This window comes from Octopus sinensis, linkage group LG15 (assembly GCF_006345805.1).
Source record: "Octopus sinensis linkage group LG15, ASM634580v1, whole genome shotgun sequence".
Classification (NCBI taxonomy): domain Eukaryota; kingdom Metazoa; phylum Mollusca; class Cephalopoda; order Octopoda; family Octopodidae; genus Octopus; species Octopus sinensis.
Window position 1 is genome coordinate 23,204,492 of NC_043011.1, and position 27,961 is coordinate 23,232,452.

Here is a 27,961-nt window from a genome sequence, read left to right on the forward strand (position 1 = left end):
ATATATATATAATACACAAATATATATATATATCCACAAATATATATATACACAAATATATATATATATCCACAAATATATATATACACAAATATATATATATATCCACAATATATATATATACACAATATATATATATATATATATATATATATATATATATATATATATATATATATATACAAATATAATATATATATGTAAGTATACGTGTGTGTGTGTACATATAGTTGTATGTATGTACACACGCACACACATATATACATATATATATATATATATATACATATATATATATATATATATGAACACACACAAATCTCATATTTTCATACCTTTCACTTAGAATGTGAATGTTGGACTTCTTTTTCCAAACAACTATTTTCGTCTCATATTCTCTTATTTTTGTATTCACTGAAAGGTTTAGAAGATTGTTAAAGCATCCAACAAAACTCTTTGGGGTATTTTGTTTTGCCATTTTCTTTCATCAGTTTGAATCCTGCTTCTTGCCAAGTAGATTTTTACCTTTCCATACTTAGAGCGGAAAGATCAATGAAGTAGGTGTCTACCAACTAAGCACTGAGGTTGATTTAATCAATTGTCCCCTTCCCTCCACAAAATTTGTGGCTTTGTACAAATGCTAGAAACCTTAATAATCCTTTATACAGTAGGTTCAAGGCCTGAAATTTTGCGGGAGTGGATAATTGATTTCATCAACCCCTGTGCCTAATTGGTGCTCGTTTCATTGACTCCTACAAGTTTGAAGGCAAAATCAAACTTGACAGAATTTGACTCAGAATGTAAAGAGGGATACTAAGCACTGTGTCCAATGTGCATCGCCTTCAAGAAACCGTAATAATAATAATAATAATAATGATAATGATAATAATAATCATTATTATTGTTAAATGTCATTATAGGAAGAAGTGAGAAATGAGTATTGAATTAATATAATGATATTAATCATCCTTGTTGTTTTTGTTACTATTACTATTCTTGTTATTATTGTTATTGTTTATGCATAACAGAAAATTGTGGTGATGGTGGTAGTATGAAATAACTAACAACCAAATCTCTATTAAATTATACCCTGCTATTTGTAAGAAGAAGAATATTAGAGAATGTAGTACTAGTCCAGTACCAGAAAAATAAAAAGGAAAGAAAAATGCAAGATGATCATGGCTTGAATACTTATGGTCATTGGTCTGCTCATTCAGGTCAGGTCTTTGACCTGGGGCTAAACAACACAACAAAAGTGTCATTGTTTTGTTTAAATATGTAAATATAAAAGAACTGTTGTTTATTTGTTTTTGTTATTTTAGTTTCCTGTTTTGAGATACAGTCACCTCTTTTCCAAAAAAATTTTATCTTAAAACAAACATCCTACTCTAAAAACTCTATTACTTCCTCCACCATTCTTCCCGACTAGTTGTCTGAGAGGATTGTGTGGGTTTGTATTGTAACTCTTGTGGGTGTAGACTCCATTAGCTAAAGGTTGTCTCCATCAATTCTCTTTCTCTTTTATCTCTTTTACTTGTTTCAGTCATTTGACTGCGGCCATGCTGGAGCACCGCCTTCAGTCGAGCAAATTGACCCCAGGACCCACTCCTTGTAAGCCCAGTACTTATTCTATCGGTCTCTTTTGCCGAACCGCTAAGTGACGGGGACGTAAACACACCAGCATCGGTTGTCAAGCAATGCTAGGGAGACAGACACACAAACACACACACACACACACACACACACACACACATACATATATATACATATATACGACAGGCTTCTTTCAGCTTCTGTCTACCAAATCCACTCACAAGGCATTGGTCGGCCCGGGGCTATAGCAGAAGACACTTGCCCAAGATGCCATGCAGTGGGACTGAACCCGGAACCATATGGTTGGTTAGCAAGCTACTTACCACACAGCCACTCATTTGTGTTGAATGGGGATTGCTTTCTTTTAATTAAGGTTTGTTTTGTTTTGTGTTGTTTTAACACTGAAACTATCCCCGAGTCTATTGTGTTTGTTGTAAAGAATTGTTCTCTTAACAGTAGAGAGGGTTTTAATCAGGGTTATCTTTATTCAACTCATCAGAACTGGGTTTTTTTGTTAGATGAAACACAAGCACGGTTGTGTTGTTAAGAAGATAGCTTCCTAATCATATGCTCTCAGATCAATCACACTGTGCAGCATATCGGGCAAATGTCTTCGGCTGCAGTCCCTGGCTAACCAAATTCTTGTGAGTGGATGTGGTACATGGAAATTGTAAGAAGCCCATTGTGTGTGTGTGTGTGTACTGTTGTCTTGATGTCACATGAGGGTTGTAAATGAATCATTCTGTCATACAAGGGAAGTTGTTCATTTCCAGTTTTCTGTGAAAAAAAGTTTGCCCCATGGTGGGGAGAGGGATACATTACCTTGTCTGAAAACAGATGAGGGCTGTCACAACAAATTTCATCTGACCCTTGCAAGAAGCATAGAAAAAAGGTTGTTAAATGATGACAATGAGCTGAAATTGTCAAAGAGGAAAACATCTAAGGAAGAAATAAGTATTAAAGGTTTGTTTTTTTAATTTTTAGTGTAAAGCCAGAGAGCAGTAATGTTCATGCCTTCTCAAAAACATTAACATTTATGAGAGAGTACTGAAAGGTTCCTGGCTTTGAGTAAAAGAAAATATAGGTGGATCAGTTAATTATGATTTTATTCAACATATTCTCCTCCCAGATTCACACATTTATTGTAGTGGCCCTTCAGTTTTTCTAAGTCCTGTAAAAAGCATCAGCTTTAACCTTTGTGGTTGCAGAAGTTGGCCGTCCTGACCAGGTTCATCTGTGTGGAGTAAGATGGCCAGCCATCTCACCATGAATTTCCACCACTCCTATGCCTTGCAAAAAGAACTTCATGACTGCTTCTGTTTCAGTTTTACCAAAATCTCCTGAAGGAGCTGCCATCTTGTGTTAAATCTGCAAAATACAGAAAGATATATTGTATACCATCATTATATTTTGCTTATTTTCTCCTAAATAGTTGTCCTACCTCCCCTGTAAAGATAACAGGTCTTACCCTTTTGTGAGACCCCTAAAAACCAAGAACTTTTCAGCATCCCATCATATACTCTTACTCTTTTTTACTTGTTTCAGTCATGTGACTGTGGTCATGCTGGAGCATCGCCTTTAGTCGACCAAATCGATCCCAGGACTTATTCTTTGTAAGCCTAGCCAGGCTCATGGGCCCAGTTTCCCGGTTTCTATGGCGTATGTGTTCCCCAGCTGGACGGGACGCCAGTCCATCGCAGCGTTACTCATTTTTGCCAGCTGAGTGGACTGGAGCAATGTGAAATGAAGTGTTTTGCTCAAGAACACAATGCGTTGTCTGGTCCAGGAATCAAAACCACAATCTTATGATCATGATGCTGACACCCTAACCACTAAGTCACGCACCCCCACAGTGATGGACAAAGTACAATTAAAATACTAAGTACTTTAATAAAGAAACAGACAAAAGAAAAGAAAATGGTCAAGTTGACTAAAAATTACCTTTCTATCTTAAAGGTCAGATTATAAGGAAGAAAGTTCAAAACAGACTGAAGAATAAAGAATAAAATTAAGAATTTGAAGATAAAAGGATAATGTGGTGAAGACTGACCATTACAGTACTTATCAACTGTTTCCTTGTCTCTTTTAAGCATGTAAATTACCATCCATCTCTTATGACAAAACAACTGGCCCAACTGACTCAAAAGTGCCTCTATTTAAAACTGATTTACGACCAGCTATTTTTTATGTAGCTGTGTGGTAAGTAGCTTGCTTACCAACCACATGGTTCCGGGTTCAGTCCCACTGCTTGGTACCTTGGGCAAGTGTCTTCTACTATAGCCTCAGGCTGACCAAAGCCTTGTGAGTGGATTTGGTAGACGGAAACTGAAAGAAGCCCATCGTATATATGTATATATATATATGTATGTGTGTGTTTGTGTGTCTGTGTTTGTCCCTCCAACATCGCTTGACAACCGATGCTGGTGTGTTTACGTCTCCATAACTTAGCGGTTCGGCAAAAGAGACTGATAGAATAAGTACTAGGCCTACAGAGAATAAGTCCTGGGGTCGATTTGCTCGACTAAAGGCAGTGCTCCAGCATTGCCGCAGTCAAATGACTGAAACAAGTAAAAGATAGGGAGTAAAGAGTAAGAGTAGATATCCTTACCTGCCCTGTATACATATTCATCCATGTACCAACTTAGATGGTTATCTATATTGTTTTATATATAGATCCATGCCTATTTATGTGGTGATTTGCTGTACTTGACAAGACATGTCAATCTAAGTAAAATCGCTGTCTTCCACACATACAGGCTTGTCCTTTTATCAGGTGCTGGTGCCACATAAAAAAGCACCTATGCCGGTGCTGCATAAATGCACCTGTGCCAGTAACACATAAAAAGCACCCAGCACACTGTTAAGTGGTTGGCGTTAGGAAGGGCATCCAGCCATAGAAACAATTTGACATTTAGAGTCTGGATAGCTTCCAGCCAGCCAGCTCTATGTTAAACCGTCCAACCCATTCTAGCATGGAAAGTAGACGTTAATCAATGATGATAACTATTTATATATACACGTATATCTGTGAAGGCGCATATCTCAGTGGTTAGAGCATCGAGCTTACGATCGCGAGGTTGTGAGCTCGAATCCCGGACTGGGCTGCGTGTTGTGTTCTTGAGCAAGACACTTTATTTCACGTTGCTCCAGTTCACTCAGCTGTAGAAATGAGTTGCGACGTCACAGGTGGCCAAGCTGTATCAGCCTTTGCCTTTCCCTTGGATAACACAGGTGGCGTGGAGAGGGGAGGCTGGTATGCATGGGTGACTGCTGGTCTTCCATAAACAACCTTGCCCGGACTTGTGCCTGGAAGGGTAACTTTCTAGGTGCAATCCCATGGTCAGTGTCGTGACCGAAGGGGGTCTCAGAATACACACATATCTGCTTCCTACTAATATTATGACTATCTTTACTATTTATATCGATATATAATGTTAGGTCGAAAGTCTAACTAACATACAGTGTAGTGTGTATATTTTTATATATCCACACATATAATCTATATATAGATGTATGTGCAAAAACATACGTGTATTCATCTATACATGCTCATATATATACTTCTTACATTCTAATTATTATAGAGTGAAGAAAGAAATAGTATAATAAAGTAAAATAATATATATATATATATATATATATACATATATATGCACACAGATCGGAGCCAGTTGTTTTGCTGTGCGAGTCAGGGTAATTTATACATCAGTTGTCAAATGATGGAAGGGGGACAAACATAGATGCAAGGACATACACATACAACGGGCTTCTTTCAGTTTCCAGCTGTCAAACCCACAAACAAGGCTTTGGTTGGCAAGAGGCTATAGTAGAAGGCACTTGCCCAAAGTATCATACTGTGGGACAGAACCCGAAACCATGTGGTTGGGAAGCAAATTTCTTACCACAGCAACGCCTGCGCCTATTATACACGCGCGCACACACACACGTATATGAGATACTTTTTTAAAAGTCAACTGAGGAGATACATCTACACTATGATGCATGACAATTGTTTGTACCGTATATCACCTGTAAGGTATCGGTGTACGATGAATCGAAACGATCGTAGTGGTTATGAATAAAATGTCTCGGGAATTTTATTTTCTGCCTCGCATTTTCTTTATAGAAACGGACACAAAAGAATTCCTGAGGTAAATCCAGTGGAATATACCTCCACACTGTTGTTGACTTCAAGTAAACGATTACTGTGGACGGGCTTTAGACATCATGCTACAATGTGTATACCCAAATATAAAATTATTACTAATACCAACTAGTATCCTATACCCGGAGAAAGTTACTATTACGTAGTGTGCTTCGAAAATAGGAAAAAATCACATTCGATGTTTCGTTGAAAGATATATCAGTACATAGCAAGAATGAATACACTAAGAAATTCTCAGAGAGTACTAGCTATTTTATACGTAGAATGCAGTGGAAAGCATTCTTCTTCGACAGGAAGGATAGTACACATTATTAGAAAAGATCGGTGGATACACTTGGACAGGAACTTAAATCCCTGAAAAACCCAACTGCTAATCAATACTGAGCACCATTCGAAGACAACTTTATAAAATCATTTTTAAAATGTTAAATTCCAAAAATAACCCAGGAGAAATAACTGACACCAGCAAAAATTATGGAAAGTACTAAAAGATTTTAAACAAACACCAAGGATTTTAGCACCAGCAGACAAGTCCGGTAATCTTCACATTGTGAAAACTGAACTATACCAGGAATTAATTAGAAAAGAACAATGCAATAAGTACAAATATGCACCCCAAAACACACCAACAAATATAAATGATAAGGGATTCGACATAGTCACTAGACGAAGAATACAAGATAGTACAGAACTGTATGTCCCTAGAAAACCTAGGATAAATTTAAAGGACCATAAGAATAATTTTAATAACGATTCCCAGTTACATTGATATGCCTCTCCAAATCGGATATAGGTCGGATTAGCAAAACTATTACCGACAGAGTAATGCTAATCCTTAAATCTTAAATTAGACTGTAACTGTGGTTTGATACTCAGGAGGAAATCGGGTGATTTATGGAACTAGAGATAAATAATAGTAATAATTTATACAACTAGACATAGCTAGCTATTACTCCACTATTAATCCCATTTTTCTAAATAAGACCTTAACTTTTACAATGCGGAATACGGATTTATCTAGATCAGAGATAGAAATTATATTAGCCGCGCAAGGAGGTATGGTAGATTTCGATTGGAATCTTTGGTGTAGATCAGATAAGGTAGATTTTTTGATACAGCAATGAGATCTAGTGACTCAGCACAAGTCACGGATCTTGTTGGAGTATACCAAATCGAATTCTGGTTACCAAAGATGGGGTGGGGGCGGGTCTATATGACGACGCTTCATACTAGACCAGTATAGTAAGGTAGAAATGGAGAGACAGAAAACTTTATAAATTATTCAAACGTTTTTTTGTTATCTCTTACCATTGGAAATAATTACTGTAAGGTAAATTTTCTAGATGCAACTTTTAGTTTAGATATAGGATTATTTGAGCTTTTCCACAAGCAAATTGAGAACCTGAGGTACATTAATGTACAGTCAAGTCATCTGCCTTCTATAATAAAAGGACTAGTAAAACACATGTCTAATAGAATATCAAGATTATCAGTGAACGAAGCAAATTTTAACGCACATGCATCCTATTATAATGCTACATTGGTTGGGATTGGATATACAGAAAAACAAAAGATATGTATGATAATAATATAGTTAATTCTTGTAGCTACGATACTAAGAGAACTAAACCTCCCATAAGGACACTAAATTGTAAATACAGAATTGAGGAAGACGGTCAGATTAAACTACGAATAAGAAAAAGATGCTAAAAGTAAAATAGGAACTGAAACTAAGGAACACCAAAATATGAAGTTTAAACATAACCCATTAGATAGTGACACTTCCACACCGTATATTAGCAACAACAAAGTGGACAAAAAGTATAAGAAATCAGATGTTTTATAGTATAATTCTATCTATAGCTTACAAATATCTCAGATTGCCAAGGAATTTTTTTTACCCCATTGGATAAATGTTATCCAAAATCTAATAGATACCACAAGATTTTTTAACAGACATACAGTGAAGGTTTCATATGTAAAATGAAGTGGCCGATGATAATTCGAAATTAGACCAGAAGATAAATAACACAGTTAGTGAGGAAACAATAAAGGATAATTTAGCTAATAAGGACTCTGATAATAAGGAAGAAACAAGTCAGGCAGTTCCCGATAATTACAATAGAATTAATAGTATAAGTAAATACAGTGAAATGTTAAAAATTCGAATGCTCATAATACTCATATAATGTGAACTTAACGAAAGCCAATTAGGACCAAATGATAATAAATGAAAAAGGAAATACAAGGAATGGAAGAAAAAAGAATAACGAAACAGTAAATAGACAACTAAAGAACAATGTACATTCTAGGACAAAGGCGCATCTCCTCAACAAAACCAGTGCATACGTCGTAACATATTATATACAAATGCACAGTGAATAGCAGAGGAGACGTATATATGTATATAGGGGTGTCGCAACCGTGTTGCCTGTTTCAATAGAATTGATAAGAGGTATTCTACTTCAGTAGCTAATTTCATATGGAGACTAAAAGAAGAAATTGAATATTGTATTACTTGGTCCATAATAAAAAATGCACAACTATATAATACTTTTTCTATAAATTTTCATCTGTGCTCTGGGAATCCCTGTGCATTTTATTGAGTGAAGAGAACTTAGTAAACAGATGCTCCAAAAGAAGTAAAAGATGTAACTCTAAACTCAAGTACACATTTCCACGATATAACAGGAACAATTAATTATTGTAACTACCTATAGTTAGCAGACTTAATCTTTCTTCTTGTTTACCTTTCGATTAAGTGTTCTATGCGCTTATTTTTCAGGACCTACCAAAAGAACCTCGAAAGAAGTAGACTTCCAAGATTCCGAGGGTTACTCGTGGAAACCCCACAAACCATAGTTACCTTGACCATGAAAGCGAGAACTTTCTCTGATGTTCTCGCTTCATCCACAGAGTAGGCCAATTCATTCGGTCCATACTCGTCAATCTCACCCATTTGCAACAAGTCTGCAGGAAGCTAGCATCTCACAGTGAAGCCTCAATTTTCTTTTCAAAGTTAACGAAGGCTTGGCCAAAGTAGAAGGTATTTGTCTTCAGCCTTTTCGGCTTGGTCCTTCACAGAACCTCTTTTGCTAAAGCCACCAGACAAAATAAAAAAAACTGCTTGTCCTTCCCGGTGAAACGAAGGCGGCTTGACGACTTTTCCGATGTGTCTTTCTTCAGCCATTTCAGCCTCGTCCACCAGATAATATCTTTCGTTATAGCCACTGAACAGAGGAGAACTGCCTGCCCTTTTACCCCAAGGAAAGGCAGTTTTCGATGGAGTTGGTTGATAGCCGGATTTGCCCTACACGGATCTGTCCTACATGGAACATGTGATAGAAGCAGTTCAACATAATTTCACAAGTCAGCAAATGCACGAGTAGTGTACGAGTGCGTGTAGGATGTTTTCGTCGCTCTGCGTGCATCTCGGACTGGCATGGCTGATGGTACTACCAAACATGTAGGCGTTGACCACTTCTATCTGACCCTTCAGGGATATCTTCCTCTCGGTTCATTTCTAGGTAAGACTAGCCCCCTGCTCGTTACCTCGCCCTCATCTAATTCCTCACCTAGAGATCGAAATCAAACCAGACCCCGAGCAATTAAACCTCTACATCCGCCCAGAGCTCCCCGACTGTTGGACGGTATGGATCTGCCTTTCCAGGTTCCCACCTGCAGGACCAGCGACTTTTCTTGGTTGGTTTGGGCTCCTGTAACTGCCTCGTATTTCCTTTGAGCAGTGCTGATCATTTCGGTGTTTTCGGTGTCTGACACTACGATGACATCGACCATATAAACCGAGACATATTTTTGCATTCTAGTTCTCTCAAAGTCTCTTGTTCTCACGTTATGACTCTGAAGTCAGTACATATAGAAAAGACAAGAGGAGACAACCATCGCAAACTGAGCTCGTGAACTATAATGAATAGTTCCGTTTGGTGGGCCATTGACCACGCGGCATTTCTATGAAAGCGATCCCAAGCTACGCGCATTCACATTGCCTGCTCCCAAGCTACGCACATCGAAAAGGCCATGCTAAATAAAACGAACACAAACCTTATTCCCGTAGATGTTTCGTCCTCTTGGCTATTTGTGAGTGTTTCCACGAGTAAGTTTTTGATGAGTTTATTAACATCCCCCCGGAAATTTCATATTTCATCGGAGTATTTGGTTTTTAAAGTCTTGTGTTTTATGTTGTTTTGATGATTTCAATATGTTTGCTATTTTTGCCGCGATGTAGTTTCCGTGCAACATAATTACTGTGCATAATGTTTGTGTGCGATTCATAAACATTTTGTTGCTTGTGTCTACGGCTGTGTAGTTAATGACTTCATTTTTCTATGTTCATGTTGGGTGGTGCTGTTGGTCGCGAGTATGAATTACGTTATGCTTGAGTTTCTAACGTTGGAGCGTCTGTGGCGGAGATGATGGTGACGATGGTGGTGATGGTGGCGGTGGTGGTGGTGGTGCTGCCGATGATGATAGTGATGTTGATAGTACTGATGTTGTTGTGAGGTGGTGTTGGTGGGACGTTGTTTTATTCCACTCTTTCAAACGTCCCAGCTTTTTTTATGTTGACATAATGGTTTTTTTTTCTTAATATTTCTTTTAGATTCTTTTAGCCGTTCAGAGTTTACCTCGTTGCCTTCGCCCTGTAACATTGTCTGAGAATCATCTATTGTGGTGTGTAGTTTTATCCTGTTCTTTTTCCTGTTTCTTTGGGGGTTTTCTGTTGCTGTTATTGCTGATGTGATAACCATTGAGGGCAATATTTCTTTTGTTGCTTTCACTGTTGGTGTTGTCATTATTATTGTAGGTACTGCTTCCATTCTTGTAGCAGGGGCTGTAGCTACTGTTGGTACAGTTTCATGTTGTTACTGGTATTGCAGTTGCGTCTGATGTTGTATCAGTAGATGTTGTTGTTGCTGTTGATGTTGTGGTATAAGCAGGAGTGGACGCCTCTTGTTGAGGACAGAAGGCCTTGGCGTGATCGATGTTATCCCATTTGTAGCATCAAGGTCTTCTACTCTCCATTACCATCTGCAGTGGCTGCCCTCAGATCTCTGATAGCTTGGGGATTCAGTCCCTTGCTTCAAGTTTCACCTGAATCAGGTTCTCCAGACTTATCCCAACCTTATTTTCCTTTCAGAATGTGTTTAGTTCCAGTAGCATGCTAGGTTTCTCCAACACAACACACCCACCAGAATTTTAGTTCTGGTTGTATGTTTGAACACTTTACCTTGATTACTCTTCACCTCTAGTAAACTGGCATCAGTTTACGTGAAAACTTTTATTTGAAAAGATTGAGTGCTTTTGGGCTAGCATCTCCAAGTAAAAATTCACTTGTATACAGCTATACAAGTAGGAAGTGTTGTCCATAAATGATAGATTTACCCTTAAAGCCACACCCACTTTCTTCTCTTGATGGTTAGCTGGCAAAGATGAAAGCATGATAACCATTTTGAAACATTTGATTTGATTTGAAAAGTTTTCTTTTTTTCCCCAAAATTATGCCCTGTGGAGCAAATAACAAAAGATTGTCAACTAGTTCCTTGCAGTCTTGGTCAGCTTCACAAAATGAAACAATAAAATTACTATACTAGGCACAGGAGTGGAGCAGCTGTGTGGTAAGTAGCTTGCTTACCAACCACATGGTTCCAGTTTCATTCCCACTGCGTGACACTTTGGGCAAGTGTCTTCTACTATAGCCTCGGGCTGACCAAAGCCTTGTGAGTGGATTTGGTAGATAGAAACTGAAAGAAGCCTGTCGTATATATGTATATATATATATGTATATGTTTGTGTTTGTCCTCCCAACATCGCTTGACAACCGATGCTGGTGTGTTTACGTCCCTGTAACTTAGTGGTTCGGCAAAAAGAGACCGATAGAATAAGTATTAGGCTTACAAAGAATAAGTCCTGGAGTCGATTTGCTCGACTAAAAGGCAGTGCTCCAGCAAGGCTGCAGTCAAATGACTGAAACAAGTAAAATAGTAATAGAGTAAAGAGTATACTAAAACTACTAAAAGCACTATAATAAAACTATACAATTACTCTAAAACATACTCAGCAAGGCAATGAACAATAATAATTATTATTTAGGCACAAGGCCAGCAGTTTTGAAATGATGGGGTTACCGAAAATCTTCGAGTATAGTCCGCCCTTGAGTATAATACGCAGGGGATTTTTAGGGGGCTGTACCTCTGAAAAACCTATGATACGCACCCCTTCTCTAACTTTAGTCAAGGAGTTCTACATAACGTCCTTGGTTTGTGAAAATGTATACGGTAACATCCTTTATTATTATTGTGTATATAACCTAATGCAAACGTGTAGCTTTTTTGTGCATTTTGTTTGCAGAAAATAAAGAAATAACTGTAATAACGTTTAATAAATGTTGTTTACTGCAAGTTATGGATGATTCTTTTATGACTTCATTGCTTTCAGGCTGAGCTTAAGGTATTTTCGTGCCCAACATCACAAAATGCGTCTGAATAAACATTGCTGGACAGCAAATAGAGACTCGGACATTGCTTAGAAAATAATTTTCATTTCTAACCTCGTATATAGTACGCACTAGGGATTTTGACCTTTAAATTTTGGGAAAAAAATGCAGATTATACTCGAGGATTTACATTATATTATCAACCCTCAAAGGATGAAAGACAAAGTGACTGGAATAAAAACAACCAAACACATACTTGATTTTAAAATATGTATATATATATATATAAATCTTTATTTCATATTAATTATTATTTACACTCAATTTTTTTTTAAATAGGAATCAGAAAAATATATTTTTTCAGATTTTTTGTTTTTGTACTAGGATGAATTTGAAAGTGAAAGATGGGTCGTAATTGTTATACATTTACATATAAAGATCTGTGTGGGAAAAAAAAAATGTTTTTGAAAGGAAAAAAATGATGGAAACAACAGAAAAAAAATCCTACAACATACAATAATGACTCATTTACAAATGTTGTGCTGATGATGTGTAAGCAAGGAAGACAATTTTCCTATCTCGTGTTATTGGGATTGATAAAATTAGAGAAATTAAAAATAAAGCAGACACCTTGTGACATTATACATAATATAATAGCTATAGTAGTAGTAGTAGTAGTAATAATAATGGTTTCAAATTTTGTCACAAGGGCAACAATTTTGGGGGAGTGGATAAGTTGATTGTATTGACCCCCAGTACATAACTAGTACTTAATTTATTGAACTCGAAAGGATGAAAGGCAAAGTCGACTTTGGCAGAATTTGAACTCAGAACATAGTGATGGGCGAAATACTGCTAAGCATTTTGTCCAGCATGCTAACAATTCTGCCAGCTCACAGCCTTAATAATAATAATAATAATAATAATAATAATAATAATAATAATAATAATGATGATGATGATGACAATGATAATAATAATTGTTTCTACTATAGGTATAAGGCCTGAAAGGCCTTATACCTATAGTAGAAACTCCAACATCGCTTGACAACCGATGCTGGTGTGTTTACATCCCCGTAACTCAGCGGTTCAGCAAAAGAGACTGATAGAATAAGTACTAGGCTTATAAAGAATTAGTCCTGGGGTCGATTTGCTCGACTGAAGGCAGTGCTCCAGCATGGCCACAGTCACATGACTGAAACAAGTAAAAGAGTAAAGAGTATCATAATCATCATCATTATAAAAGATATTAATATGTTAAATTGACTCCCGATTCCTTGCTGAAAACATTTATAACCATTGAAGCGGATTGCTATTAGCAATTGTACTTTTGAACAGATGTAATATTTTGTTATATTGCAGGAAAGAATTTCTGTTGATCCTTAATAGAATATATAAAATGAATTAGTCTGGAGTGTTTTCCATTCAAGGAAACTTAACAGTTGATGTTTATATTTACAAAAGTCTATTACAAAACAGTAACAATACATAGGATCATATATAGACGGGTATACACATGTGCGTGCACGTACACACACACCACACACACACACACACACACACACACACACACACACACACACACACACACACACACACACACACACATGTATTTAAGTGTGTGTGTGTGTATATATATATATAAATAAATGTATGTGTGCACATAGGAACTGGCAAAATTTACAATGCACAAATGTGCATGTGTGCATGTATGCATGTGTTTGTGAAAGAAAGTATAACTTTCTATTGTATTCATTTTTGAATAATACTGAATGCAAGTTGTTTAAGTTAAATGCATATATTTTACTCATACACACGTACGTAAGAGGTCCAGAAAAAAACCCCTCCGAAAAAACACAAAGAAAAAAAACCCCAAAAAAAAACATAAACACGAAACGCAAACAAAAAAAAAAACAAAACAAATCTTAACACTCCATACTACACATTGACCATATTGACCAATCTTGCAATTTCTTTTCTGTCCCCCCCACCCCGCAAGACTAGTTTTTATATGCATAGAAATATATTAGGTGTAGACATGTAATAACTTGAGTATGCATGTCCTTTACAAAATAAAATGTGATTATTGAATATTGTAAATCAAACATTATTATGTTATAATATATGTTGGTACAGAAAAGATTATATAAGCTCCATGGAGACATACTTGAAGAATAAAATAACTTTTTTATCCTTCTTTCATCATAATTGCTTTTGTACTGAGTTGAAGCTGTTGTGTAAGATTTTGACTTCTCAGATCCTCTTCAGTTTTACAGGATTATTTATAGAGAAAAACATAGAGTATTGTTTTTTTTTTCCCATTACTCCTGTCTAACTGGAAGATTTGAGTATGGTACAACTCAGTTAATGATAGTTCCAACAACAGAAAGCTGCACCAACTCATGGAACCTATTTACAACTGGGTAAATTGAATCAGTGAACTTAAGTGCTAGTGTACAGCTTCCAACCTGTTGAACCCTTTGACTAAAAAATTCAGCTTTCTGTGACTACATCACTCTTGGTGATGTCTTAAAATTTTCTCAAAATTTAAATCTTCATAATTTTTGCATGGTCTGACACAAAATTTATTAAGTGTTCACGTTTTTAAACTGTCACTCAAAATTACCAATTAGTTTGCAATAATGTTGATTGGGAAACCTACACAGCAATTATTAATTAACCATTTATTCTGGTAAGAATAAATTATCATGCATTTACGCATTTTTTTTTTGTCTACAGAATCATGGTTCCTCTTTTGCCAATATATACATATATTCATTACAAGTTGTAATTAATGTATTATTAACATTTAACTTGCTAACGTGTTACCAATAGTTTTGGATTTAACATTGTTATTAGCCATATAAAGTTCTATCCTGGACTCAACATTAATCAAAATTTTTAACTCTGAACCAAAAAATTATAGGACTTATTTCATAGCATCTGGAAAATTTTTCAGTTGTAGAGACTTATTGGTGTCTTTTGTAAACAGAATATATGTTCTGTTTACAATACTAAATAAGAGAGGTTTCTTTTGCAAGTTATTTTATCACATGAAAAAACATGGAATTTTTCTCTTCTTTATTCCTGTTAAGATCTTAAGTAATTATATAGCTGAGGGGGTTCACTTCTAAGTAGTCAGTCAAATATTTATAGCTTGATGCAGGAATTATATATTTTTGCAATATAATTTAAGCTAACATAGCAGAAAATAGATACTCTTACAAAAGAAGAGAAAGCAAGTGGGTAACACATTTAGCACCCAATGATTGAGAAATCAATGAATGTGAAATTGTAGGAAAAGATAAAGTACAACAACTGCTTGCATCTCAACATAGATGATATCAAACAGCAATTTTGAACTTAAATAGGAGCATTTTTCTCATACATCATTTCTGATGCCAATTGATTTCTCTGTCTTGGTGTCATCTTGTCATAATGATGTTAATAAAAATCACATTCCTTTTACAATCAGTTCAATCATTTACAACTGTTTGAAATGAGTTTGTGATTGTTAATACTTATAAGAATCATCATCAATGCAACAATTGAATCCATAATACAAAAAACAGGTTGATAACTATCAACTTGGCAGGGATAATATGGAAACCAATTTCATTGCAACAAGCAACAGAACAACTTAATATATAAATTAAGTTATTCTTCTCTTTTCCACACCAAAGAAAAATTTGAAAATTGTATTCTTGAAACATATGCTTCAAATTCTGTAAGACAAAAAATTTTTTTTGTTGTTGAATGGAAACAATTTTTTGAAGTAAATAAAAAAAAAAATGATATTCTGATGAGTCCATAAAGCTGATTTAGTGTTAATAATTGCAGCTTTCTAATAATATTGAAAGTATCATAGGTTCAAATCATCATAAGCAAATCAATTTTTACTTATTTATATGAGTGAATAAAATCTTTTTAAAAGACATTCATGAATAACTACATTTAAATAACCAGTGAAAACTCCAAATTATTAAATATTTTTACATCCAGGTGAACAGTGACTCGCAGGACAATATCCCATCCTACAATTATTAATACACCATGTAGGTATTCCTGGAACTCTTCTCCAGACACCAACAGCCTGACATTTCCGTGTTTTAATTGTGGTTCTTCTTGTTGGTGCTTGTGTTGGTGTTGTTGTTGCTGCTTCTGTTGTTGTTGTTGCTGTCTTTGCTGTTGCACTAAACTTCGAGCTGTACCAGCTATCAGTTTCAGCTTTTGTAGGTTCATCTGCTTCTAGACTGGTAGTCGTACCAAGGCTGCTTGTCAGAATTCGAGTCCATTTGCCTAGTGTTGTCAGGGATGCATCTGATGGGTACAGAGATTTAAAAATAAAATTAAAAAAATATAGAGTGTAAGAGATAGATAGGTAAGTTGTTTTTGTATTTGGCATGATGTAGATATTTCTAGATGAGTTATAGATACTTAGAAATATTAATCACACAGGAAAATGAGAAACAATATGAAAGGGAAAGAAATATTAATATAATACAATAAGATAGCAGTAATAGATTAATAATATAATAAATGGTATTTAGTGTAGAAGTGATCAAAGAAAGATATGGGATGATTGATTAGAATTGACCAAATATAGTTGGAAATATTCAAAGAAATAATTATCTACTGACACATTTAGGAAAGGGTAAAAAATATAAAAGTATATGAGCAAATTTTATATGTGCTAGCAAAGACAATTCTGGTCATGTCCTAGTCTTATTGTAGTCTTCTCAGGAAAGCACCGCCTTCACTGTGTGTGCAAAATGAGTCATCAATGAATCACTAAATAAATATTGAAGATCATACATAGGCATAAGAAAATTGTATGGTTTGGAAAATATATAATCCAGAGAAGTCTAGAATTAGCGACTCTACGAGACAATTTGTCCTACACTATTTCACTCTTACTAACCTTAATTCTGTTCTCTTACAACATCATTCTATCGCAATCTGTGGCTTACTGCTAAGGGAGCAAACTATACATCTATCTTTACTTTGCATGCTCTCGGATTTTTATAACCTGCCCGTCGAAGTAAGGTATTTTCAATGTAACGGTAAAAATAAATATTTTCTTAAAACTTCATGCATTGTTCATCTTTCACACCTACAACATGTTGCTATAACAACAAATTAATATCATTACATATTTATATCATCATCATCATCATCATTTAATATCCATCCTCCATGCAATGGGTAGGATGGATGACAGGAGCTGGCCTAGGTTAAACAACTCCAAACATGTTTCAGCCTTAGCTTTTTAATACTGTATGCATTGAATAACTCTACCTACCGTTTATCATGCAGATAGTGTCATTGAATTATTTATTCTCTGATCAATACAATTTTTGATATTGTGGTATATTTGCATGTATTATTTATCATGAAATTAAACTTGATGACACATGCTGCCTACATAAAACTGACGTTTTTAATAGCCTTTGATATAATGAACAAACTAGAATACATCTCCGCCCTCAATAACATTCAACAACATTTATGATTAGTTGAGCTAATAACATTGGAGCCAACTGTTTACGTTTCAAAAACTCAAACAGTGTGAAACTCTAGCCAGATACCACACTGGACAAGAAGTGGTCAAAGGAAAATATAAGGGTACAAAAGGAACTGGTGAGCGAGCTGTAGACCAGCAAGGGCAACTTTCTCTGAGAAGTGGGCCACATAAAACATGCATCATCATAATTGCTAAAATAATTCAAGGTAATTGTTCAAGAGGTGTGCCATTCAGGAAGACCCAGAGACCATGAATACTGTGTAGTGACATTTACGACTTGTCAATACTTGATGGGATAATGAAGTGCTCTCATCAAGAACAAATATTACAGAAGCATATTACAGACTGCATCATAAAGAGTTTCTTTTATCTTCCCAGCTAAGATTCAAACTAGCCTTTTTTCTCATTATCCTTACTGATTCCTGATTTATATTTAATTTACACTTTGATACATTAAGTCAGTTCAAAAATATATATTTTTTAATTTTGTGTGTATTTCTTTCGGTTAATTTGAATAAAAAATGTTAACCTCTTTGTGGTAGTCTTGGTTATTTAGAGTTACCATGGTTACGTATTAAGCAAGTTAATGTATACTTTACTTCAATATCTCTAATGTTTTTGCTCTTGTCAATATTGTCACGGGAATGAGTGTCAACACACTTAACACATTGATAGAATATCTTTATCAGAAATTTGTCACGATTTGTAACTGCTTACGATTATGTGGTATTAGTTTCATTAGAAGTTGTTGCCATTGACATCGTCTTTACCATCATCACCAACATCCAACATTTTAATGCAGTCAGATTCAAATTAGTGTTAGTTTCTTTCTGCTCTAATTAGTTTTGTAACTTATTACAGTATTTATGAACATATCCATTTCGGAGCCCTGTTCGTTAAACAGATTGTTCGTCAGATAAGTAACTGAAATACATATAAATAGAGGTAAACCGTTCCAAGATACAGCTAAACTCCACATAACGACATGAAAGGATGTTTTAGTTGTTCATCAATAGCAAATACATATATATCTGCTCGTATGGGCGTATTTTCCCCCTTTTTGTCTTGATTCTGTCGAATCATGGTTATGGTTTAAAAAGAAAATTTAAATCAGAAATGAGAAATTTTATTTTTGATATAAAATATGAAAATTTGCAAGCTATATGAAATGTGTACATGAACGTTAACTAAACATTTGTATACACTCTCACAGACACTTATATGCGTGCTTAGTCTAGCCGTAGTTTGTTCAAATTTCAACTCATTGGCTGAATATAAATTTCACCAGAAAAACTGTTCGCTATACAGTTTGTTCATTTGAGGTACCGTTTATATATGCACTCTCAGAACTTACATGTGTGTTTAGTTTTCTCGTGGTTTTCGTGGTTTGTTGTTCACATTACAGCTCGCTAGGGTCCCACTCAGTTATGCGTATGCGCTGTTTGTTCGTCGTTCGTAGATCAAATTTCAACTCGTTATGCGAGTTTAATTTCCTCCAGAAAGCAACGTACATTATTCAGTTTGTTTGTTTAGAGAACTGTTCGTATGCAGTCTTGTACTCTCTAGTCATTCTATATTGTAAAGTTATAAGAGAAGACTGAGCTCTGTTATTATTGACAACGCTACTAAATGCTATTCGACGTAAATGCATTCTGTCGACTATTGAACTTTGACCTGCTGTCTGCTTCATCCTTCAAAGTAGTAAAAATGGCAAACATGGTATTTAAGTATTTTCCCTAAAGTTTTATGTACCCACTCCTTTTCCAATGAATTTTCAAGAAAAAAAGTTTCGTGAATTTATAATTAATTATTTTCACTCTTCTCTCTCTCTCTGTATATATATATATGTATATATATATATATTATATATATATATATATATATATATATATATATATATATATATATATATGATGGTCTCGGACATGCAAGCTCCATTTAGCGGGCATATATATATATATATATATATATTATATATATATATATATATGCCAGAGCAGTTTTCCGCCCCGACATCCGAAACTCGGAGTTTTATTATGGCAAGCAAATAATTGTCACGTATTATACTACAGATTATATATATATGTGTGTGTGTGTGTGTTTGTCCCCCAACATCACTTGACAACCGATATTGGTGTGTTTACGTCTCCGTAACTTAGCGGTTCGGCATAAGTGACCGATATAATAAGTATTAGGCTTACAAAGTCCTGGGATCGATTTGCTCGACTAAAGGCGGTGCTCGAGCATGGCCACAGTCAAATGACTTGAAACCAGTAAAAGAATAAAAGAATATGCACCCATTTATCCAAACATACATATATGTGTGTGAGCCTGTTTGAGTGTGTGTGTGTATGTGTGTATGCATGTAAGAATCTGTATGTGAGGGCGCGTGGCTTAGTGGTTAGGATATTCGGCTCATGATCGTAAGGTTGTGAGTTCGATTCCCGGCGACGCGTTGTGTCCTTGAGCAAGACACTTTATTTCACGTTGCTCCAGTCCACTCAGCTGGCAAAAATGAGTTGTACTTGTATTTCAAAGGGTCAGCCTTGTCACTCTCTGTGTCACGCTGATTATCCCCGAAAACTACGTTAAGGGTACACGTGTCTGTGGAATGCTCAGCCATTTGCACGTTAATTTCACGAGCAAGCTGTTCCGTTGATCGTATCAGCTGGGACCCTCGTCGTCGTAACCGGCGGAGTCTTTTTTTTTTTAAGAATCTGTATGGTTGTGTGCGTTGTGTGTGTGTTATGTATGTATGAATGCATGCATCTATGTATGCATGTAAATATGTAATGTTTTACATTAAAAACCAACCTGTTGCTCTCCATTTTGTTCCTTCAGTTGTCGGCGAATTGCTGAGTAGTTCTGTGCTCTGTTCTGTGCTCTGTTCGGTATTTGGTGACTTTGTGGTAGACTGTGTGGATGCAGGTGGCGTTGACGTCGTGCTACCGTTCGATTTGGGGTTGATGATAACATCAGAGCAAGCTTTAAATGTTTCTTGTAGCCCACATCCAATGCAAGCCGTTCCGTTTGGAAACCGACCCCAGCTATTACCTGGATTGGAAATAAAATAGGACACAGTGTAAATATTTTTTTATTTTCATGAAGGCATAAAGAGGAAATATCAGAAACCACGTCGAAGATCTATTTTGCAAAAAAGACAAAAAAAAAAACCCACAAAAAAAAAAAGAACAACTCCCTTCCCCACAGACGTCTATATTTCTTTGTAATGACCTGCTGTTGTTGTTGTTGTTAAGCAACAAGACAGGTAAGGGTGATTAGGTGATGGTCTAGGGCTTAGGGGCGGGACACCCCAGACCTTGGAAAAAAAAAGCACTTTGGTCGTCTTGTTGTAGTCGAGGGCTCTTCGTTGACGCCCGACACCACTGGGAGGTGGCCCTAGAAGTCGCTGGAAATGGAGATCTCCAGGTCCAAATTCTTAAACAGCGTAATGACCTGCTGGATGTATTGACTAAATCACCTTCAAATCACTCTCGGCTGGGTTTTAAATGACGAAAGGACACAAGATAATCTAATCTTACATTGTTTAAAGGACGGGTTGATCACGGCTTGCAGACATCTTTAGGCATGCATCTGCCCAGTCAGCGTTGACCTAGGGTAAAACCAACTAAAACTCATGCACTAGTTCTTTTTTTACTGTTTTTATTACTTATTTATTAATTGGTAGACCATTTAACCAATTAACTAATTGATTGTTTGATTAATCTTTTGGGCAATCGATCAATCAGGTTTGTCCAAGTTTTTTCGCCGTCATTTAAGATCCTATTAATGACATGCCCTCTTTACTCTAAGTCTGCTTCAGGTCCGTCTAGACATTAAGGTGTAGCCTTGAAGAATTTAGTCGAACAAATCATTGACTCCAGTACTTAATTTTTAAGCCTGTCTCTTTTGCAGAACCGCTAATGTACGGGGACCTAAACCAAACCGACAGCAGTTGTCAAAGATACGCATACACATGCACATATATGACGGGCTTCCACACAGTTTCTGTCTACCAAATTCACTTAAAAGGTATTGGTTCGCTGGCAGAAACGTTAGCACGCCGGGCGAAATAAGTACCAGTTACGCACTGGGGTCGATATAATCGACTTAATCCGTTTGTCTGTCCTTGTTTGTCTCATCTGTGTGTAGACCCTTGTGGGTAGTAAAGAAATAGGTATTGGTTCGCTTATAGCAAAATGCACAAGGTGCTGCGCAGCAAGATTGAACTTGGAACCGTGTGAATGCAAAGCGGGTTTCTTAACCACGCAACCATGACTGCTTCTGTGTTTCCACCTCAGCAATTTGAAACTTAGAAAGCACAGTTATGGCTCAGTTTTGATTAAGTAACTGGTATCAATATCTTTGTATCAATAACTTCACCAATGACCCTTGAGTCCTTTTTAGCAGAGCTCCTTCTTTTGCAAGCAATGGGTCCTGGTCACTGATCTGAAAATATTTTTCTCCTTTTTTCCCATCAACTACCAAGGCCCAGAAGGGAATTACTAGCGCTACCTTTCTTCCTCAAACTAAACCATTAAAAATAAAATCAGTGTCATGCATTTAGCGTTTTTATCTTGTTCTTGCAACCTCGGGTTCCCAGGTTCAATCTTATTGCAAGTGTTTTGATCAATTGTCGTTTTCTCTTGCTCCAGCTCGACCAATACCTTGTGAAAGTGAATGCGCCTGGTGTTGTTTGTGTATTCGGCTCATGATCATAAGGTTGTGAGCTCGCTTCCAGGCAGTGCGATGTGCCCTTGTGTCAGATACTTTATTTCGCGTTGTTCCAGTCCTCTCAGATGGCAAATATGGGTAGCACCTGTAATTCAGTGGGCCAGCCTTGTCATGTGAATCTCCATGAGAACTACGTTAAGGGCAAGCGTGTCTGTGGAGTGTTCAACCACTTGTTAGTTAATTTCACGAGCAGGCTGTTCCGTTGATTGAATCGACTGGGAACACTCTTCGTCGTAACCGACGGAGTGCCCAGTCACCTTCTGAGTGAAAATTGGGTTGATGGGAACTGCATAGAAGTCTGTCGGATCAATTGTACCTGTACAATGTGTTACACTGATTCTTCTTCAGAATTACTTTAAAGATACATATGTCTACGAATAGTCATCCACGTTAATTTGACGACTAGGTAAAATTGAATACTCACGGTCGAACTACGAAGATCTATGCATCCATTCATATCTCGCTCAGGATTCATTATAGTTTGTATTGTATCTCTTGCTTAGTTACAAACCGAGGACAAAAAGCTATCTTAGCACCAATTTATATCATAAAAATATATTTCGTTTCAAATTTTGGCACAAAGCCAGTAACTTCGAGGGAGGGGCTAGTCTATTACATCGATGCCAGTACTCAACTGGCACTTATTTTATCTACCATGAAGTGATGAAAGGCAAAGTCGACCTCGGCGGAATTTAAACTCAGTACGTAAAGACGAACGAAATACTGCTGAGAATTATGCCCTGCGCGCTAACGAACTTGCCAATTCGCTGCTTTACATCACTTTCATAGTTGATACCTGCAATAACAGTAACATACAACTGACAAGTGTTTCATTAGCTTTCTGGTCTGTGCTTCAAGTTCCGTGCAATCTTAACAGAGCGATGAGTAGTATCTCAAAGATCGAATGGATTAAGAGACAACGACACAACCACCACGAAACCTTTAACGCTGAAAGTACTTTTAGAACATGCCTTATTTATATAGCTTCCTTTAAGGAAAATAACAATGTAAAACAAAACAAAACAACCTTTTTCAAAAACCTGATAAAATAGGGCTATGTTGATTTTTTAGATCATGGGTGTTTGTATCCCCTTCGTAAATGTATATAAGGACACAGGGAAAAATGTGTCAAAGCCATCAGGAGGCGTTCGATGCTTCCTAGGGCTATACAGCGGTGGTGTACTCCCCTACTGTCACGTTCGTGTTAGATTGACAGTATACAACCATTCTATCGCCCCACCACCGTACATGTCTCTACGAGAGATTTAGAAATTCAGTATTACTTATAATTAAAAACCATTTTAAATTTAATATACCGATATTATTGCCTTCTTTTATTTAATGCATGGTAACAGACAATTGTACTTACCGGTTATGTACGTCCATTGGAATAAGCATTTGTTGCAGACCACACCACTTGGTAGTTTGAGGGAGATATTATTAAGCATAACTGGTGATGTGTGTGGGATGTAATATTTGGTGTCATTAGTTTCACCGATGGTTAACAGATGTTTGTTCAAACACGATTGACTAACTTCAACAAAATCGCTTCCATTTGAATATTCAATATCACCAGCTTTAGGGTTATCGTAAGGGCAGATTCGAAATTCAAAATAACCTTTGTGATTAGCAGTTACTTGTACTGCAGCTGTAATTGTTGATCCTTCCTCATAATTTGCTGTTATGAATCCTTCATAATATTTTCCACCCCTTTCATGGTCCCGTGGATTTTGATCCCACGGGTCTCCACAGACGCCACATAATCCATTGTATTTGTGAATAAGCGCCTGGAAAAAGAAAAAAAAAAACGAAACTGAAACCAAAAGCAAGAGAAGTACACAAATTGGAAATCTTTCTGCTTATATCATTGCCAAGGTTTTCCAAGACTATGGATACATGTAATCAAAGTTTTATGTCTTCTTTTCTACTCTAGGTACAAGGCCCGACATTTTTTGGGAGGGGATCTGTCGATTAGATCGATCTCAGTACGCAACTGATACTTAATTTATCGAACTTGAAAGGATGGAAGGTAAAGTTGACCTCGGCAGAATTTGAACTCAGAACGTAAAAACAGACGAAATACCGCTAAGCATTTTGCCCGGCTTGCTAACGTTTCTGCCAGCTCACCGCCTTGAAAGTTTTATATATTATACTTACTTCTAACCAGCTATATTATATAATAAGATATCATATTAATGATTTCTGATTATATTGGTTCCAAATATTGGCACAAGAACAGCAGTTTTAGAAGAGTGTCAAAGTCAATTAATCAACCCCAGTGCTCAACTGGTGTTTATTTTATCGACTCCGAAAGGATGAAAAGCAAAGTCGACCCCGGAGCCATTTGAAATCAGAACGTAAAGTCGGAATAAATGCTGCTATTTTCCCGGCACGGAGACATTCTGCCAGGTCTCCCCGTTGGTTCGTATAGGCAGGTAGGTAGGTAGGTAGGTAGGTTTGTAGTTTGATAGGTAGATAGGTTAATAGAAAGGCTGGTAAATAGGTAGATTGGTAGGTATGCGGGTTGGATAAGAACGAGGTAAATATTTGGAATGTGTGGATGTCAAACAACGGATGCTCCACGGAGATCTGTCATCTTTTCGAAATAGAAAAGCATGATTTGTCGTTAAATCATTTTACATGTCTATTTAAAGTACATGATGTTTTCATTTGGCCTTTCGGATATACATACATACAAATAAAAATGCATGTACACATACATACATACATACATACATACATACATACATACATACGCACGTATATACATTTGCATATATGTATACACACATAACACACACACACACACACACACACGCTCACACACGCACACAAACACACACACACACACACGCACACACACACACGCTCACACACACACACACACACACACGCTCACACACACGCAACACACACACACAAACACACACACACACGCAACACATACACACACACGCACACATACACACACACACGCAACACATACACACACACACCACACACACACACACACACACACACACACACACACACACACACACGCACACACACACAAAGGAAGTGCTACTATTTTTATAGATTACCCTTTCGGTTGCAGGAAGCAGGACCAAAGACAACACCTGATGTCGAATTTAAGAATAAGTTTTAGAAACATCACGAACGTAAAGCCAAATATTTGAATGCCACCGTCACTAACGGACTCTATGAACTCGCATATATTTAAACTGTGTCTTTACTGAATCACACACACACACACACACACACACACACACACGCACACGCACACATTTAAAAATAAACCAAAAACAACAAAAAAAATATGCTGTTTGCTAAAAGTTAGAAGAGGGTTGCATCACGTAACTTGGCTGCTACAGCCAGAGCTATTACTATCGCCACCGCCAATTAGCGCCCTTCCAATTTCTAACCCCACCCACGCACTTCCTATCCGTCATACCTACGACCCCTACAACTTTCATCCTCATCATCATCCTCATCATCATCCTCATCATCATCCCCAACGACAGTAGCAAGTACAACGTTACTCGCTTTAACTCTATCTCTCTCTCTCTCTCTCTCTCTCTCTCTCTCTCTCTCTCTCACTCTCTCTCTCTACAAACCTATGCAAGTAGGGCGCGAGACAGTTGGTATATCGGACCCAGAGCTCGGAGAGCCATGGAGTAAGTCCATGCGTTTGTTTTTATATTACTTGTTCCTTCTCGAGCCACGCAGGGCTCATCAGGGCCGGTTTCCCGGTTTCCTTGGCGTATAGGTTCCCCACCTGGACGGGACGCCGGCCCGTCGCAGGTGAGCCGCAAGATGCAGGAGGAAAGAGTGAGAGAAAGTTGTGGCGAAAGAGTCAGCAGAAGTTCCCCATTACCTTCTGCCGGAGCCGCGTGGAGCTTAGGTGTTTCGCTCATAAACACACACATCACCCGGTCTGAGATTCGAACTCGAGATCCCGCGACCGCGAGTCTGCTGCTCTAACTGACGGTAGGCCATGTGCATAACTGACGGTAGGCCCTTCTCTCAGCTAAAATTTCCAAGCGCATTTGAATTTTGAGAGACGACCACCCTCACCACAACCGTCACTGGGATGGGGAAAACAGTTTAGTTTTGCCATGCAAAATTTCTCCCGGAGATCCTGTCTCTATCATTAAGTGACTGATAAGGCGGTGCGCTGGCAGAATCTTTAGCATGCCAAGCAAAATGCTTAGCAGTATTTCGCCCGTAGCTACGTTCTGAGTTCAAATTCCGCCGACTTTGCCTTTCATCCTTTCGTGATCGATAAATTAAGTACCAGTGAGACACTGGAGTCAATGTAATCGACTAGTCCCCGCCAACCAAATTTCAAATAATCGTGAACTGGTGTTTTGAACATAAATTATCATGAAATCTTGAAAATTTTATATCAAATCATTTCAAAACAAGAAGTTTGTGTCATAGGAGGTTAAGAACAGTCTCAGGCGGGTTGGTATCAAATGAGATATACTCACGAGAGAAAGAGGGAGGGAGAGAGAGAGAGAGAGAGAGAAAGAGAGAAGGGGAAGAAAAGGGGAGAAAGGGAAAGAAAGAGAAAAGGAAAGAGAGACAGGTTTTGTCTACTAATTGCATCAATTACTTGAAGGTTTTGAACTTGCTATACTACACATGTGAGACTCAAGTATATTTGTATTTAGAATACAGAACTCTCTTCTGAGTTACTGACTCACGGTCACATTCCTGATAATTGTAATCAGCACAATCAGCTTCCCTTTCCCTCTATTTCTATATATACATACTGATAATTTCAAAGCTTCTCTGAGTAGAGTATGGTTAACTGAAGACGTTTAATAAGATTGAAACATGTCCGTTGGTTTCACTAGTTGTCATTCCACTTATTTTGCACTGTCTATGTTTTTCAAAAAGTTCACTTATTTGATTGTTATTAAAAATAATCTCTCATGCTTGTTGTTTTTAGATTTTAACTGATCTTACAAGGAATTATTGCCTGCAAATTGTTTGGATAAAATCAGCCAATGGCGCAGGAGTGGCTGTGTGGTAAGTAGCTTGCTTACCAACCACATGGTTCCGGGTTCAGTCCCACTGCGAAGCACCTTGGGCAAGTGTCTTCTGCTATAGCCTCGGGCCGACCAGTTTGGTAGACGGAAACTGAAAAGAAGCCCGTCGTATATGTATATATATATATATATATATATATGTATGTGTGTGTATATGTTTGTGTGTCTGTGTTTGTCCCCCCACCATCGCTTGACAACCGATGCTGGTATGTTTACGTCCCCGTCACTTAGCGGTTCGGCAAAAAGAGATCAATAGAATAAGTACTGGGCTTACAAAGAATAAGTCCCGGGGTCGATTTGCTCGACTAAAGGTGGTGCTCCAGCATGGCCGCAGTCAAATGACTGAAACAAGTAAAAGAGTAAAAGAGAGAGTAATGGAAGTTGTTTCAACTCACTGTATTACAACAGTGGGATACCATCACATGTGTGGTTCTATT

At 37.1% G+C, this 27,961-nt stretch overlaps 1 protein-coding gene and 1 long non-coding RNA gene across 4 annotated transcripts in view; one reads left to right on the plus strand and one right to left on the minus strand.

The window, feature by feature from the left end:
- The first annotated feature begins 1,835 nt into the window (after window positions 1-1,835).
- LOC118766242 lies at window positions 1,836-26,960 on the plus strand. Of its 2 annotated transcripts, XR_005002145.1 has the most exons (5): window positions 1,836-3,054; window positions 4,535-4,540; window positions 10,328-10,337; window positions 21,886-21,895; window positions 26,951-26,960. It is a non-coding gene; the product is annotated as an uncharacterized LOC118766242 (long non-coding RNA). The 2 variants fall into 2 exon arrangements; XR_005002146.1 differs by lacking the exon at window positions 10,328-10,337 and having other exon boundaries at window positions 1,836-3,067.
- The window catches only part of LOC115219724, a 31,854-nt gene continuing 18,823 nt past the window's right edge, over window positions 14,931-27,961 (minus strand). For both annotated transcript variants that reach the window (XM_029789938.2, XM_029789937.2), the window contains exons 3-5: window positions 23,837-24,254; window positions 20,548-20,787; window positions 14,931-16,529 (exon numbers count right to left, since the gene is read on the minus strand). In XM_029789938.2, coding sequence (XP_029645798.1) covers window positions 16,192-16,529; window positions 20,548-20,787; window positions 23,837-24,254 — 996 coding nt within the window. In that variant the 3' untranslated portion in view covers window positions 14,931-16,191. The remainder of the gene's footprint in view (window positions 16,530-20,547; window positions 20,788-23,836; window positions 24,255-27,961) is intronic.